This window comes from Vitis riparia, chromosome 18, assembly GCF_004353265.1.
Source record: "Vitis riparia cultivar Riparia Gloire de Montpellier isolate 1030 chromosome 18, EGFV_Vit.rip_1.0, whole genome shotgun sequence".
Classification (NCBI taxonomy): Eukaryota; Viridiplantae; Streptophyta; class Magnoliopsida; order Vitales; family Vitaceae; genus Vitis; species Vitis riparia.
In genome coordinates this window covers 26,018,754-26,032,493 of record NC_048448.1, presented here as the reverse complement: position 1 = coordinate 26,032,493, position 13,740 = coordinate 26,018,754, and the positions used below count along the sequence as shown (strand labels likewise).

Genomic DNA, 13,740 nt, shown 5'->3' with positions numbered 1-13,740 from the left:
TCTCTTCAGTGTCTTATGAATAAAATTTTGTTTCTTGTTCAAAAAAATATGGGCTAGACATGTGGTAAAGTCTCTAAAACTGCATGTTCTTTCTGTGGCTCAATATACAGTCATTCTTACTGATTAGAAAAAATTAATAGAGATTACTATAAGAAAGTGATATTTTTAAGTAGTCTTGGGTTAAGTCTTCTCACTGGTATTGGTAAAACTTGTAGTTTAACTACTGAAAAATTTTACATGTCACCTGAGAGTAGACTTAATTCTAGGTCCTTAACTTATTGTGTTTAGCTGCAAGTCCACTCAGCCATGGGATTTTCCTCTATTTGGGTGAATTTGTTTCTTAATAAAATAGTGTGTTCACACGTGTGTGAATCCAGGGATTTCCTTAGGACACAATAAACTATTTAATTGCAAATTTCTTGAATTTTAAATATTGCGGTTCCCCCAGCATTTGTATTGGTCCCTTTGTAAGAGTTCATGTTAATTTAAACCTCAATCTTAGTATGATTCTGTGTTAGGTCAAGCACCTGATGAATATTCAAATAATTCCCCTTGATGGATATTGTTTTTTAAATGGTGCAATTCCATTTATGTACTACCTCCTTGGTGGAAAAATTACAGTTTCTTTCTGATGCAGTAATGCATAGGATGTTTATACTGTGCTTGTTGATGCCTAGGTTTCAAGTCCCAATTTAGCTTAGTAAAATAACTGCAAACAGTTCTACTCCACCTTAGGGTCAGAAGAATTGAATGTACATAAATTGCTTGATAAATTTCTGAAGGAAACTTGCAATCAACTACAATGACTGAAAATCATATAATCTTTAATCATGAAGAATTTTATTTCCAGTATGCTAGCTTGAAGTGTGATTGGAAATATTGATTTCCCAAAACCTTTTCTTTTCTTTGCTTTCTTTTTTTTAATGAATTTTCTTAAGTTAACCAAAATGTTGCTTCATTGTGGAGTCTCTAATTTATAATCATGCAAAAAAATGCAGTGGCTGGAAATTCTGCTGGAATAAAAATACATGCTGTCTTTGTTTCCAAAGCTTCAGGCATGGTACTCCAAACGTATGCTGGTTCTCCTGACATGGAGTTGTGGATAATTCCAAGCTTTGAAAATTCAGCATGGTCAATCATGGCTATTTCTTTTATTTCCCTACTTGCCATGTCTGCAGTGCTGGCTACTTGTTTCTTCGTCCGCAGGCATCGCATAAGGCGACAACGACCTAGAGTTTCTCGTGTCCGGGAATTCCATGGGATGAGCAGTCGCTTAGTGAAGGCAATGCCAAGCCTTATTTTACAACTGTTTTAGAGGATAATTGTACTTCAAGAACATGTGCCATATGCCTTGAAGACTATAATGTTGGAGAGAAGCTCAGAATTCTGCCTTGTCGTCACAGTAAGTTTTCGTTGCCAGACCAAACATTATGTTGCTTACTGATGTACAGTATTAACTACATATTTTTTTAATGTATCGTTTAATTTTATTGAGTGTTCTTCTGGCATTTGCTCTTTGACATCTTACCTTTCATGAGTAAATAATGGAGGAGAGAGAGAGAGAGAGGGGTAGAGAGAGAGAGCGAAAGCGACGGAGGAGTGTGGGGTCTCCCGAGAGCGACCGAGAATGCAGAGGACGAGGTCCTTGCGGGGCCTTGGAAGAGCTTCAGGAAGGGGGGCTTCGGAGTGGAGTCGAAGTCGTTTGAGGTTGAGGTGGAGGAGAAGAAAGGTAGACTGCAAGCTACGATTGTGGAGAGGAAAAGAGGGATTTCCTCATGGATTAGGCTAGGACCAGCGAGTCTTGGGCTATTCCTCGATTGTCTAGTCCTCTGTATTAAGGATGTGAGAACGGTAAAATGGGTAAGAAAGTGGAAGGAAAACGGGAAGGCTTACTCTTTGGTTTGAGATCAAAACAAAGGAGGGTGTTTCCTCCGGTTAGATGTTGTGGATCTAGAGAACAAAAGGTTTAGCATATTCATCCCTAAAGGAAGAGTAGCAAAGGGTCATTGGGTTTCAATGGTGGAGACACTACGGCGCTTGGGTTGTGCTAATGGAGGAATGATAAGCCAAAAAGAAGAAGAGCTACGTTTGAAGCCAAGTATGGTGAAAACCTTTGCGGAAGTGGTCAAAATGCTGAGGGGTAAAGATAGAGCAACAATTAGGGTGGAGGTCACAAAGAAGGAGCTATGCCGGAACTTAAACAAACTGGCTCACTGTGTGGTTAGGATATGGAACCCTAGCGCAGCGAAGAGGGATGATCTACGAAGTTGGGGGACCCATCTGGCGAAAATCTGGAGTCTGAAGGGCAACCTAGGGTTAGCAAAACTGGAGAGGGGTAAGGTTGATGGAATTTGAGCTCTTGATAGAAGCAGAGCAAGCCATTAACTTTGGAAGCATCTCAGTTGGGGGGATCTTTCTTCTCCTGGAGAAATGGAGGCCGGAGACGGGATGTTTGAGGGAGGGGGAGAACAAGAGTGAAGCTTGGGTGCGGGTTATAGGCTTACCTGTCTCCTTATGGGAGCGGGACATTCTGAGAAGGATAGGGGAGGAGTGCGGGGGTTTTCTCACAGTCAACTCCCAAACAAAGAAGATGGAGGAATTGCAGTGGGCCCGGCTATTGGTGAAGCATAACGGCGAGGAACTCCCCAATGTGGTGGAGGTTTGGGTTGAAGAGTTGTGCTACTCGCTAACTCTCTGGTGGGAGGTCAGGCCAGTAATGAGAGCGGCGATGGCAGGAAAGAGAGGGAAGAAGGTCGCAACAGGAGAGGAGGTTGGGGGTGAGGCTTGTACACGCGCGGGCGAGCGTGTGCTGGAGGCGAAGGACAGTTCGAGGCTCAAGGCCTTGTTGATGGGACGCAAGGCCAGTCAAGTGGGTCAGGGCAAGATATGGATCCTTTTCGGAGCTTTGATGGGTCGCCAGGTGGGTCACAAGGATCGGGCAAGCTTACCTTGCTGGGCTGAGCGGGGCCCTCTTGGTGTTCTAAGGAAGCAGAGCCCATTGGGCTTGCTCCTTTCTTGGACTTCCCTTGCGAAAATGGGTCGTCTCTTCTTGGGCTGTCGTCTAGGAAGATTTTTGGACGGGCCAAGACTTTGGAGCTTACTGTGATGCCTGGGCTGGACAACCGAGGCCCGCCTATGCCTTTAGCTATGGTTAGAGCCCAGTTGGGGGAGGCTCGTCCCTCCATGGTTATTGGCCAAAGCCTAATGGGGGGTCCAGACGCTGGTATTTCCCCTTTCTGGGTGAAAGACGGCATGTGGAGGCCTTCTGAGGAGGAGTTACAGTCCGATGGGAGATCTAAGACCGACTGTGCCTTGTTGGAGGAAGATGCAAGGTATGAAAACGACCCTATCTCATTTGGACCGGTGGTTTTTGGTTCTCTTTTTTCTCCCTCTCCTATTTATGGTCGGACTCCGTTGGGGGAGTATTACAACCTTTCTGGGCCTGGCTTGGACTTAACCCAGGGGGTTACACCTCGATTGTGTAACGTCTCTGGGTCTACAGAGCAAGAGATAGTTAAGCGCTGGGAGTTGATAGAGGTTAATTCTGACAGTATTGAAGAGAGCAGAGAGGAATTGTGCTTAGCTCTGTCTATGCCACAAGAAGGTAGAGGATGGGAGGAAGCAAGTTGGGAGGAAAGCGATCTAGCTAGGTTCAACAAGTTTTTGGGATTTTCGATAGAGGGATTGGAGAAAGATATTTTGGAGTTTCTGGTCAAAATTAGAAAGAGGAGGGAAAAAGTTCATAGCAAAACACTTCTGGAGAAATCGAGATTTGAAAGGGAATTGAAAGGGCTTGAATGCTCCATCAATTATGAGGAGGGGAAGAAGAAGAAGTGTGTTGTGCAAGTAAGAGGGTGCCAAATTATGGAAGTCCAATGAAGATAAAGCTGTTGAGCTGGAATGTGCGTGGGACTAATGATAGTTCTAAAAAAAAGGTGATTAAGGCTATGGTCAGGAGCCAGAAAGTGGACTTGTTTTGTATCTAGGAGACGAAAATTCAGTTAATGTCAGAGGGTTTGGTGAGGAGTTTGGGTTCTGGGAGGTTTCTTGATTGGGGTGCCATGGGTGCTCAGGTAGCTGCAGGAAGGATTTTGATATGTTGGGATAAAAGGACCCTAGAGGTTCTTGAGATGGAGATGGGGCAGTTCTCAATTTCTTGTAGGCTTAGGAATGTAGAAGATGGGATTGTTTGGATCTTCATAGGAGTGTACGAGTCATTTTCTAAAAAAGAAAGGGAGATTCTGTGGGAAGAGCTCGGGGCAATAAGGGGCATCTGGGATGACCCCTGGTGTTTAGAGGGCAACTTCAATGTTACCCTCTACCAAAGGGAAAGGGGCAATCAAGGAAGGCTGACTGGTGCAATGAGAAGATTTGCTTAGGTTGTTGATGAGCTAGAGCTCTTGGATCTCCCTCTGCAAGAGGGTGTGTTCTCATGGAGCGGGGGTAGGAACAATCAATCTTGGGTTAGACTGGATCGGTTCTTAGTGACCCAAAATTGGCTTGATCACTTTAGTGGGGTTGTCCAGTGTAGGTTACCCAGACCCACCTCCGATCATTTTCCCATCTTGCTAAAGGGTGGTGGGTTAAGACGGGGCCCTTCCCCGTTTAGGTTTGAAAACATGTGGCTCAAAGTTGATGGGTTCAAGGATCTTCTTCGGGGCTGGTGGCAGGGATCGGGGGGGAGAGGGAGGGCTAGTTTTAGATTGGCTACTAAGATGAAGGTCATGAAAGAAAAAATCAAAGAATGGAACAGGGATGTGTTTGGTAGGCTGGAAGCTAATAAAAACTCAGCCCTTCAACAATTCGCATTCTGGGATAGGGTGGAGAGTGAAAGGAGTCTGACAGAAGGTGAGACGGAGCTGAAAAGAGAAGCTAAGGAAACCTTTTAAAAAGTGGGTGATATTGGAAGAAACTCATTGGAGACAAGTGTCAAGGGAGCTGTGGCTTAAGGAAGGGGACAAGAACACAGGTTTCTTTCACCGGATGGCCAATGCCCACTGAAGAAATAATTCCTTGGATAAAATTAAGATCAATGGAGGGTGGTTGGTTGAGGAGCAAAAGGTGAGATAAGGGATTGTGAATGCGTTTCAGCTGCTTTCAAAGGAGCCAAGCTGGAGAGCTGATATTGAGGGGCTGCACCTTCAAAGTCTAAACTATAATGAAGCTGAAGTCTTGGAGCTGCCCTTCATTGAGGAAGAAATTCATTCTGCTCTGATGGAAATGAATGGAGATAAGGCTCCAGGCCCGGATGGGTTCACAGTGGCCTTCTGGCAATATTGCTTGGACTTTGTGAAGGAGGAGATTATGGACCTGTTTAAGGAGTTTTTTGATAAAAAAAATCTTTTGCTAAGAGTCTCAATACTACCTTTCTAGTCCTCATTCCAAAGAAAGGTGGGGCTGAGGACCTTGGGGACTTCAGGCCCATCAGCCTTCTAGGGGGATTGTATAAGCTTTTGGCCAAACCAATAAGCTGAAGAAGGTTTTAGATAAGGTGGTTTCTGCGGACCAAAATGCTTTTGTGAGAGGAAGACAGATCTTGGATGCCTCGCTCATAGCTAATGAGATGATTGATTATTGGCATAAACGTAAAGAAAAAGGGGTGATTTGTAAACTGGATATTGAAAAAGCCTATGACAGCATTAATTGGAATTTCCTCATAAAGGTCTTGCACAAGATGGGCTTTGGATGGAGTGGATTTGGTGGTGCATTTCAACTGCAAAATTTTCTGTTCTGGTTAATGGGGTGCCAGCAGGGTACTTCTCCAACTCCAGGGGGCTACGTCAAGGAGATCCCCTTTCTCCTTACCTTTTTGTTTTGGGTATAGGATTGCTAAGTGTACTTATAAGAAGGGTTGTTGATGGGGAATTCATTTCAGGTTGTAGTCTTCGAGGAAGGGGGGGAATGGAGATGAATGTGTCTCATTTGCTCTTTGCTAATGACATAATTATTTTCCACGAAGCAAAGAAAGAACACCTAACCTCTCTAAGTTGGATTTTGGCTTGGTTTGAGGCAACCTTTGGTCTAAGAATAAACCTAACTAAAAGCAAAGTAATTCTGGTTGGGGAGGTTGAAGACATTGATGAATTGGCAGTGGAGTTAGGGTGTAGAGTGGGGTCTCTTCCTACTGTCTATTTGGGGCTGCCCCTTGGAGCCAACCACAAGGCCTCGTCTATGTGGGATGGGGTGGAAGAAAGAATGAGAAGAAGGTTAGCCCTTTGGAAAAGACCATATTTGTCAAAGGGCGGGAGAATTACCCTCATTAAAAGTACTTTGGCCAGCATACTTGTTTACCAATTGTCCCTCTTTCGAATAGCCAAGTTAGTAGCAAAAAGGCTCGAAAAATTACAAAGGGACTTTCTTTGGGGAGGGGGAAGCTTGGAAAGGAAAATCCATCTAATCAATTAGGAGGTGGTGTGCACTCAAAAGGAAAAAGGGGGTCTAGGCATTCGGAAGATTAATCTCTTGAACAAGGCCTTGTTGGGCAAATGGATTTGGAGATTTGCCTTTGAAAAAGAAATCCTTTGGAAGAAGGTGATCGGGGTGAAGTATGGCCATGAGGGTTTTGGTTGGCGAACTAATGAAGCTCGCGGAACATTTGGAGTGGGGGTTTGGAAGGAGATTTTGAAGGAGGCAAACTGGTGTTGGGATAACATAGGGTTCAAGGTGGGAGAGGGGACCAAGGTCAACTTCTGGACTAATCAGTGGTGTGGTATTGAGGCGTTGTCCCAAACTTTTCCCTAGCTTTTTGCCTTGGCGGTCCATAGGAACGCTACAGTCAATGAAGTGTGGGATTCAAGCCTTGGTCAAGGAGGTTGGAACATTAGACTCTCCAAAGATTCTAATGATTGGGAGCTGGATGCTATAGGAGAGTTGTTTCATTTGCTGAGGGACTTGAGGATTTCTTCAGAAGAGGACTCGATGATATGGAAAGGAGGGGGTCACAATTCTTTTCGGATTAGGGATGCTTATAAGCTGTTGGTAGCTCCTAGTGCCATCACCTTCCCGAAAAAAAACATTTGGGTGGATAAGGTTCCAACCAAAGTTGCTTTTTTTTGCTTGGGAGGCCACGTGGGAGAAGATCCTAACTTTGGATAGGCTTCAAAGACAAGGTTGGCACCTTCCTAATCGTTGTTTTTTGTGTGGTTGTGAAGAGGAAAATGTAAATCACATTCTTTTACACTGTCTAGTGGTCAAGGTCCTCTGGGAGATCGTACTTGCCTTGTTTGGGGCTCATTGGGTGTTCCCAGAGACAGTTAAAGGGGTGTTACTTAGTTGGAGGGGTCCCTTTGTGGGGCAAAAGAGGAAAAAGATTTGGAACTCCATCCCGTTGTGTATTTTTTGGACGGTATGGAAGGAAAGAAATAGACTAGCTTTTAAGGGGGACTTTTTAACTATACAAAGTTTGAAAAATTCTTTTATATGTAATTTGTGGAGTTGGGCTAGAGTGTATATGGGAGAGGAGTCCTCTTTGCTTTTAGGTTTTTTGGAATGGCTTGCGGTTCCTTAAGGGCTGGTGAGGTTTTTTGTTCATGTGTTTTTTGTTTTTAGGCTACTATGTATACTCCCTGTATGCTTTGTGGCTTTTCGCCCTTTAATATATTTGTGCTCATTTATCAAAAAAAAAAAAAAGGTGGTAGAATGGTGTTCTTTGTATAGGATTTTCAAAGGATTTTATCAATAGTTGGAGAATCTCTTTGGGGAGGTATAGCTAAGATTGGCTAATGATTGCGTTGGTGAATGCTCATAACTTCCAGACTGGCTGTTTTTTTTCCTATTAGTTGCTAGAAACCTGAGATAAAGGATTTGCAGTTATTATAATTTGGAGGCATATAAGTTATTGCCTTTCTAGATTGAGGAGCTGATGCCTTGGATTAGGGAACAGATACTTTCAATCAAGCAAATCAAAATCTGGAGATGCAAAATAAATGAAACCTTGGAATCCCCCTAAAATGCGGATTGTCCTTCAATATGAGACTCAAAGAAGAGAAAAAGAGAGAATAAAAATACAAGCAAGTTTTAAGCATTCTTCAACATTCTCTAAAAGAACATTAAAGATGCCACACAAAGTGCCAATTTTTCTGCTTTCAGGATCTTACAAGACGGAGTATCTATAGGATTTCAATTTTAGTTTTAAACAATCAAGAAAATTACAATTAGTTTATTTGAGATCCAGCCTCCATTGGCTCTTGATTTAATTTCTAGTTTGCCGCCAATCATAATAATGTTATGCTTTGGAAAGTCAAGCACCAGTTTTTTGGAGCTTTTACAACTTCTGAAAGATAGTAATTAGAGTATAAACTATAAATGCACACTTGTCAATATTGGCAATTAAAACCCATACCAAGACTTCCATAAACTTGCTCGTAGGCATAAACTAATCCAAAGATCATGACTGACCATTCATACAACTCAGCATTTTTAGGAGTTAATAAGCAAGAAACTCCAAAAAGACTCAACCTTACTTGCACAAAGTCTCTAGTAGACAACTTATTAGCTTGCCTTTTATAATCTAGTTGCTCCTTATGATGTGTATGGTGGGCAAATAAATCTAGGAATGAAGAATCTAGAAGTTGATCAATATCAGGCTTTGGATTTAGCATAGGTAATGATTCATTATTTTGTATTATGGGAATCAGGTTACTAGAATCAACCATCTGTTGCACTTCTTTGGGCTCTCCTACAAGCTACTTTAAGATTAGTTCCATCACATCTTGCATTCTAGATTCATCATCGCCAACTTCTTTCGCCTTGTAATTTCGAGTTGCTTCTTAATGGAAGTATTTGATGATTCTTTTGGTTTCAAGTCTACTAAGTTCAAAGATTGTAGAATTTCCTTAATTGAATGGAAAATCTTCTTACGCCAATCATGCATAAGCGTATTTGTATTCTCATAGCCATCATGTTGTACACTTCCATAAAAAAACCATGGTCTTCCAAGCATAATGTGGGTGACTTTCATCAGTAGAACATCACACCATACTGATAAATCAAAATTATTACTATAATTAAATATTACTAAGCAACAAGAGCTCACCAAAATAAATGTGTCATTTGCCCATGCTACTCGATAGGGATTTCGATGCTTCTCTGTATTTAGATTAAGCTTTCCAACAAGTTCCTCTGAATCTACATTGGACCTACTACCTTCATTAATAATCTTAGTGCATAGTCTCCCTTGGCAAGCAACACAAGTTCGGAAGCTTGTACATTGCCAATCCTCCTCTTTGTTTGGGCTGCATGGATTATAACCTTAATCTAGAATAAAAAGATTATGTTAGAAAATAGAAAGTTTAGAACTTTTTACTAGAATTTTAAAACTCCGAAATTCAAAACAAAACACAAATACAAATTACTAACTAATTATGATACCTAAATACCCTTTTTATTATTATTTCATTTCTTTCTTGAATAGATGTTGGAGATTCATCCTCCTCAGCTTCTTTATTCATTGCGCTACTTTTGCTCAGCAGGCTCCTTTTAACCATGCTCTATTTTTTTTCTCTTTTTTGGAGAAACATTGGAACTCTTACAATGAATTTTTGGAAGATGAACTTTTATGTCTTGGTTCTGAAACTTAACAATATCTAGTAAGATGCTATCAGTTTTTTTTCCCTTTACTCTTTAGATCTTGAATTTAAATCAATAATTCTGACTAACGTCCTGGAGTTTGATTATCACTCAATTAGGGCTGATCGTAGGTAAAATATATTCATTCCGGGAATTAAATCATCTAGAGACGAATCCATTTTTTAAGGCTATCACTGTAACATGGTTATGTTGTTTAGGTACAATATACTTTGGACACAAGGCTTTTTCTTAATTACCTTGAAATCCCACAAAAGCCACTTTTTTATTTGCCCTTGGTCATATGTGACCATATGTTGAAGCTAATTTTAGTCCAATAAATGCAAACTAACTTGATAAAGAATGCAGATGCCATACAACTTAAGAAATAGGTCTTTTGTCTTTCAGTGACAAATTTTATCCAACAGAATGGATTACAAGAGAGTTTATGTTCTCACCAGGCCGATTTTATGTATCACAAGCCTACTTATTTCATTGCTGGGGCTTGTCCTTGATATCTAAACAAATTTTGTCTTATCACAGAATTTCTCATGAAGGAAACTCTATTAGGGCCGGGGAGATGGCATGCTCTATTAATAGTTTGTCAGATCTTAAGACATGCTATTTTTCCTGTTGGAGTTATTGATTTTAAAAGAAATGTGGATCCTGCTGTGTCATATGAAAACAAATCTCATCATCAGTAATAAGTTGATTGTGGAAGCTTTCAAGAAAAAGTGAAATCTTCTAAATAGGGGTGGAGAATTGTGAAAGCTTTCTTTCTTTGTCAATTATGATAATGGTTGGATCATCTCCATTGTTTATCCCTGAAGTTTAGAACTGTCCCATGGAATACTAGAGGATTAAATAATGCTTGTAAAAGAAAGTTGTAAAATTCTTTTCAAGATCCCAGAGGGGCAGACTTGATTAAACTAAATTGGAGACTTTATCTGAAGAAGAGCCTAGTAGTATCAAGGTGGGCTGATCCTTAGGATGGATTTCTTTCTGGCTGAAGAAGGGAGTTTTGTTTGAAGTTCTGGATATGAAGGTGGGTACCTTTTCAATATCATTTTGTTTCAGGTGTTCTTATGATGATTTTGGATGTTTGTTCTCAGGTCTGTTGTTCTGTTGTGGGAATGAGAGGAAAACACTCTGGGAGGAGTTAGGGCTGTAAGAGTGTGTGGGATGATTCTTTGTATAACAGAGATTTTGATGTGGTTCAATTTCCCTGGGAAAGAAGGGATTATTTGAGGATTTCGACTGCTGTATGGAATTCTCCCTAGTTTATTGGGAAGTTTGATTTTTTAGATGTTCTCCTTGCAGGATGCTAGTTTACTTAGTTGGGTATGCACGGGGAAGTAATCTATGTCCCAGTTGGACTGGTTTTTATTTTCTGTGGAGTGAAAGGGAACATTTCTGAAATATGTTTTATAGTATTTTATCAAGGTCATTTTAGATTGTTCAACTATTCTCTTTGAAGTTGAAGTCGAGATTTTGTAGAACTCCTATGTTCGAGAATATGTGGTTGAAGGAAAGAAAGTTCAGTAATTTTATTCCGGAAAATTATTGATGTTGCAAGTGACTTGAAATGTCCTTTTTCTTGGATTGCTCATGTTGCTAACCAAGAAGTGATCATGTAGCCAAGCAAGGGCCCATTCCCTTGGTATCTATTTTGGGCATTTTTTTTCCTCTGAGATATGTAGTGCTCTTAGGCTGTGCATTGTTGGTTTCTTTCATAAGATGTGCAGTTTATTTTGCTTTCTTTTAAGAATTATGACCATACTTCTTTTTGATCAGTTTTCTTTTGTAAATATTTGAAAGATCTCTCATGCTTTATTATTCGTTGTACTTAGTTTAAAGCAATGAATTATCTTGTTTTTGATTAAAAAAATGGTGGAAGTTTTCTCAGATGAATGAACCCTGGGCTTTATCTTAGCAACAAAGTGAAAGCTATAAAAGAGGATCTTAGTAGGAATCCTTCAGAGAATGTGCCAATTTGTGAGCCCTTGAGCAGATTAATAGGAATCCTTATCTTAAGTTAGACTGGCTTATGAGAAAGGGGATAGTTCTAGTAAATTGATGTCAAATGTAAACAGGATGAAGAATTGACTTGTCACTTATCTACTGTAGAGTGGGTCAGAATTTATGGTGGCTTCTCTCTTAAATTTTAGAGTTTCTTGACTTCATGTTTGCCGGTAATGTATTTGTTGACTAATGCGATGTAAAGGCTTCTGTGTAAGGATAGGAGGGAACCATGGAAAACGCTGCTTTGTGCCTGTTTTAGTGCTTATGAGTGGAGAGTGATTGATGAATATTTGAAGGTTAAAGACTGATTGGACTTGCAGTCAAAGATTTTATTTTTTATACTCTGTTTGTGAGGTTGGGTAGAGTTTTTGGGCTAGGATCCCTTCTCTAGGTTGTATTGACCAAATGGCTGTATAAGACTGAAGGAGATTCTGTTCTTTTATATTTTATTTAGCTGTTGGATGCTGTGTTATATAAAAAGATATCTCGTTGGCAACAATTAGTTGGTTTTTATATGTTTATGGGATGTTGGCATCTGATGGTAACATCTTGTATTGCATAGCATTGATATCCAGTGCATGTACAGATAAAGATTTTTTTAAAAGCTTTAATTTTAGTGTTCTGCTGTCATTTTGTGTTTATTTCATTGCTAAATTGAGATATAGTTTTCTCCAGTTTCTAATATCATTAGCTTACCCTCTGCACTGAATGGTATTATTATAAATAATCTTGAATAATTTTGTTTTTTTTTTTTTTTTGTTTGAATTTGTAGAGTTTCATGCTTTTTGTGTGGACTCTTGGCTTACGTCATGGAGAACCTTTTGCCCTGTTTGCAAGCGCGATGCAAGAACAAGCACAGGTGAGCCCCCATCAGAAAGCACACCTTTGCTTTCTTCCAGCGCAGGCTCTTTGGCTCCCTCTTCTCTGGTGTCATCTGTAAGATCATCTCTAGCCTCATCCTCAGCAATTCATATAGCTCCATCACCATCACCATCACATTCCCTCTCAGTTTCTCGGAACAACTCCCTGTCCGCCACTCCTTACATCCAGCAGTCCCTTCAGTCTTACCGCCAATCTTCTTTAAGTGTAAGCCGAAGCTCACTAGACCTTAGGAATGCGTCTTCCCAAAGATCTCATGCTTCCTATTTGGTTTCACCTCATTCTATGGGTTACCCATCATTATCACCTCTTAACTCGAGATACCTGTCCCCATACATTCCAAGCCCAAGCAATGCCTCACTGAGTTATGTTGGCTCATCTAGTCGACCGCCACACCCACTGCATTATAGCGAGTCAGCTACAAGTTTTTCTCCTTACACTTCTGCTCAATCTCTCCCGGAATGTTGATTTATAACTTGATATAGAGCTATGGAGAGGTCTGTGCACAAGTGCAAGCTGCACTCAAAACTGCATATTCTTCAGTAACTGGAATAGAAGATGTTGAGAGCTGATATGTACATTTAGTGTAAATTGTGTGAGGTTTGAACTGATAATTATGGTTCTTAGTTTTGAGTTGTGGAGATTGTGACAATGATGAGTGTTTAATGTTAAAGGGGATATGTTTACATGGCTGTTCATGGGTGAATAGTTTACTGCTGACCAGAAACATGTTTGGGGCTTGTAAAAAAATGAACTTTTTTTATAAAAAAAAAAAAAAAAATGCAATGAAAATATGCTAGTCATACTTGATTATGCAGACAAGACGGTTTCCTTGTTTCTATTTTGAGCCTGACAGGGTTTGGGGTGGGGTGGGGTTGTCGGGGTGGTGCTTTAACAAGACAATCATACCTGTTCGCTTGCTTTACAGGAAGCCAAATCATATCTGTTTGCTTGCTTTATGGGAAGCCAATTTGGGCTCTATACTCTCCACATGATATGTTACTAGTTTCAATGAATGTTCCAAAGAAGTCAGTACAGAACGATTATAATTAGGTTGAAAGAATGTGCTGTACCTATTAGGATAAAATCCATATTTACGAGAGCAATAACACACAAAAAGAGAAAATAGAGAGAATACATAAGATTTATAATGGTTCATTCTCAATGTGAAAGTTACATAAACTTCGTTGTCATAGATTTTTCACTATAATCAGAAAGAAAAATATAGGGTGATCTTGGGCTTAATACAACTTTATTTTCATGCACCCTCACCCT

General features: G+C 40.4%; 1 protein-coding gene across 1 annotated transcript in view; it reads left to right on the top strand.

Annotated features, from left to right (window-relative positions):
- The window catches only part of LOC117906069 (receptor homology region, transmembrane domain- and RING domain-containing protein 2-like), a 32,206-nt gene extending 18,983 nt beyond the window's left edge, over window positions 1-13,223 (top strand). The window contains 3 exon segments of the mRNA XM_034819013.1: window positions 999-1,292; window positions 1,295-1,402; window positions 12,359-13,223. Of these exon segments, the coding sequence (XP_034674904.1) occupies window positions 999-1,292; window positions 1,295-1,402; window positions 12,359-12,933 (977 nt within the window). The 3' untranslated portion in view covers window positions 12,934-13,223.
- The last annotated feature ends 517 nt before the right edge of the window (window positions 13,224-13,740 follow it).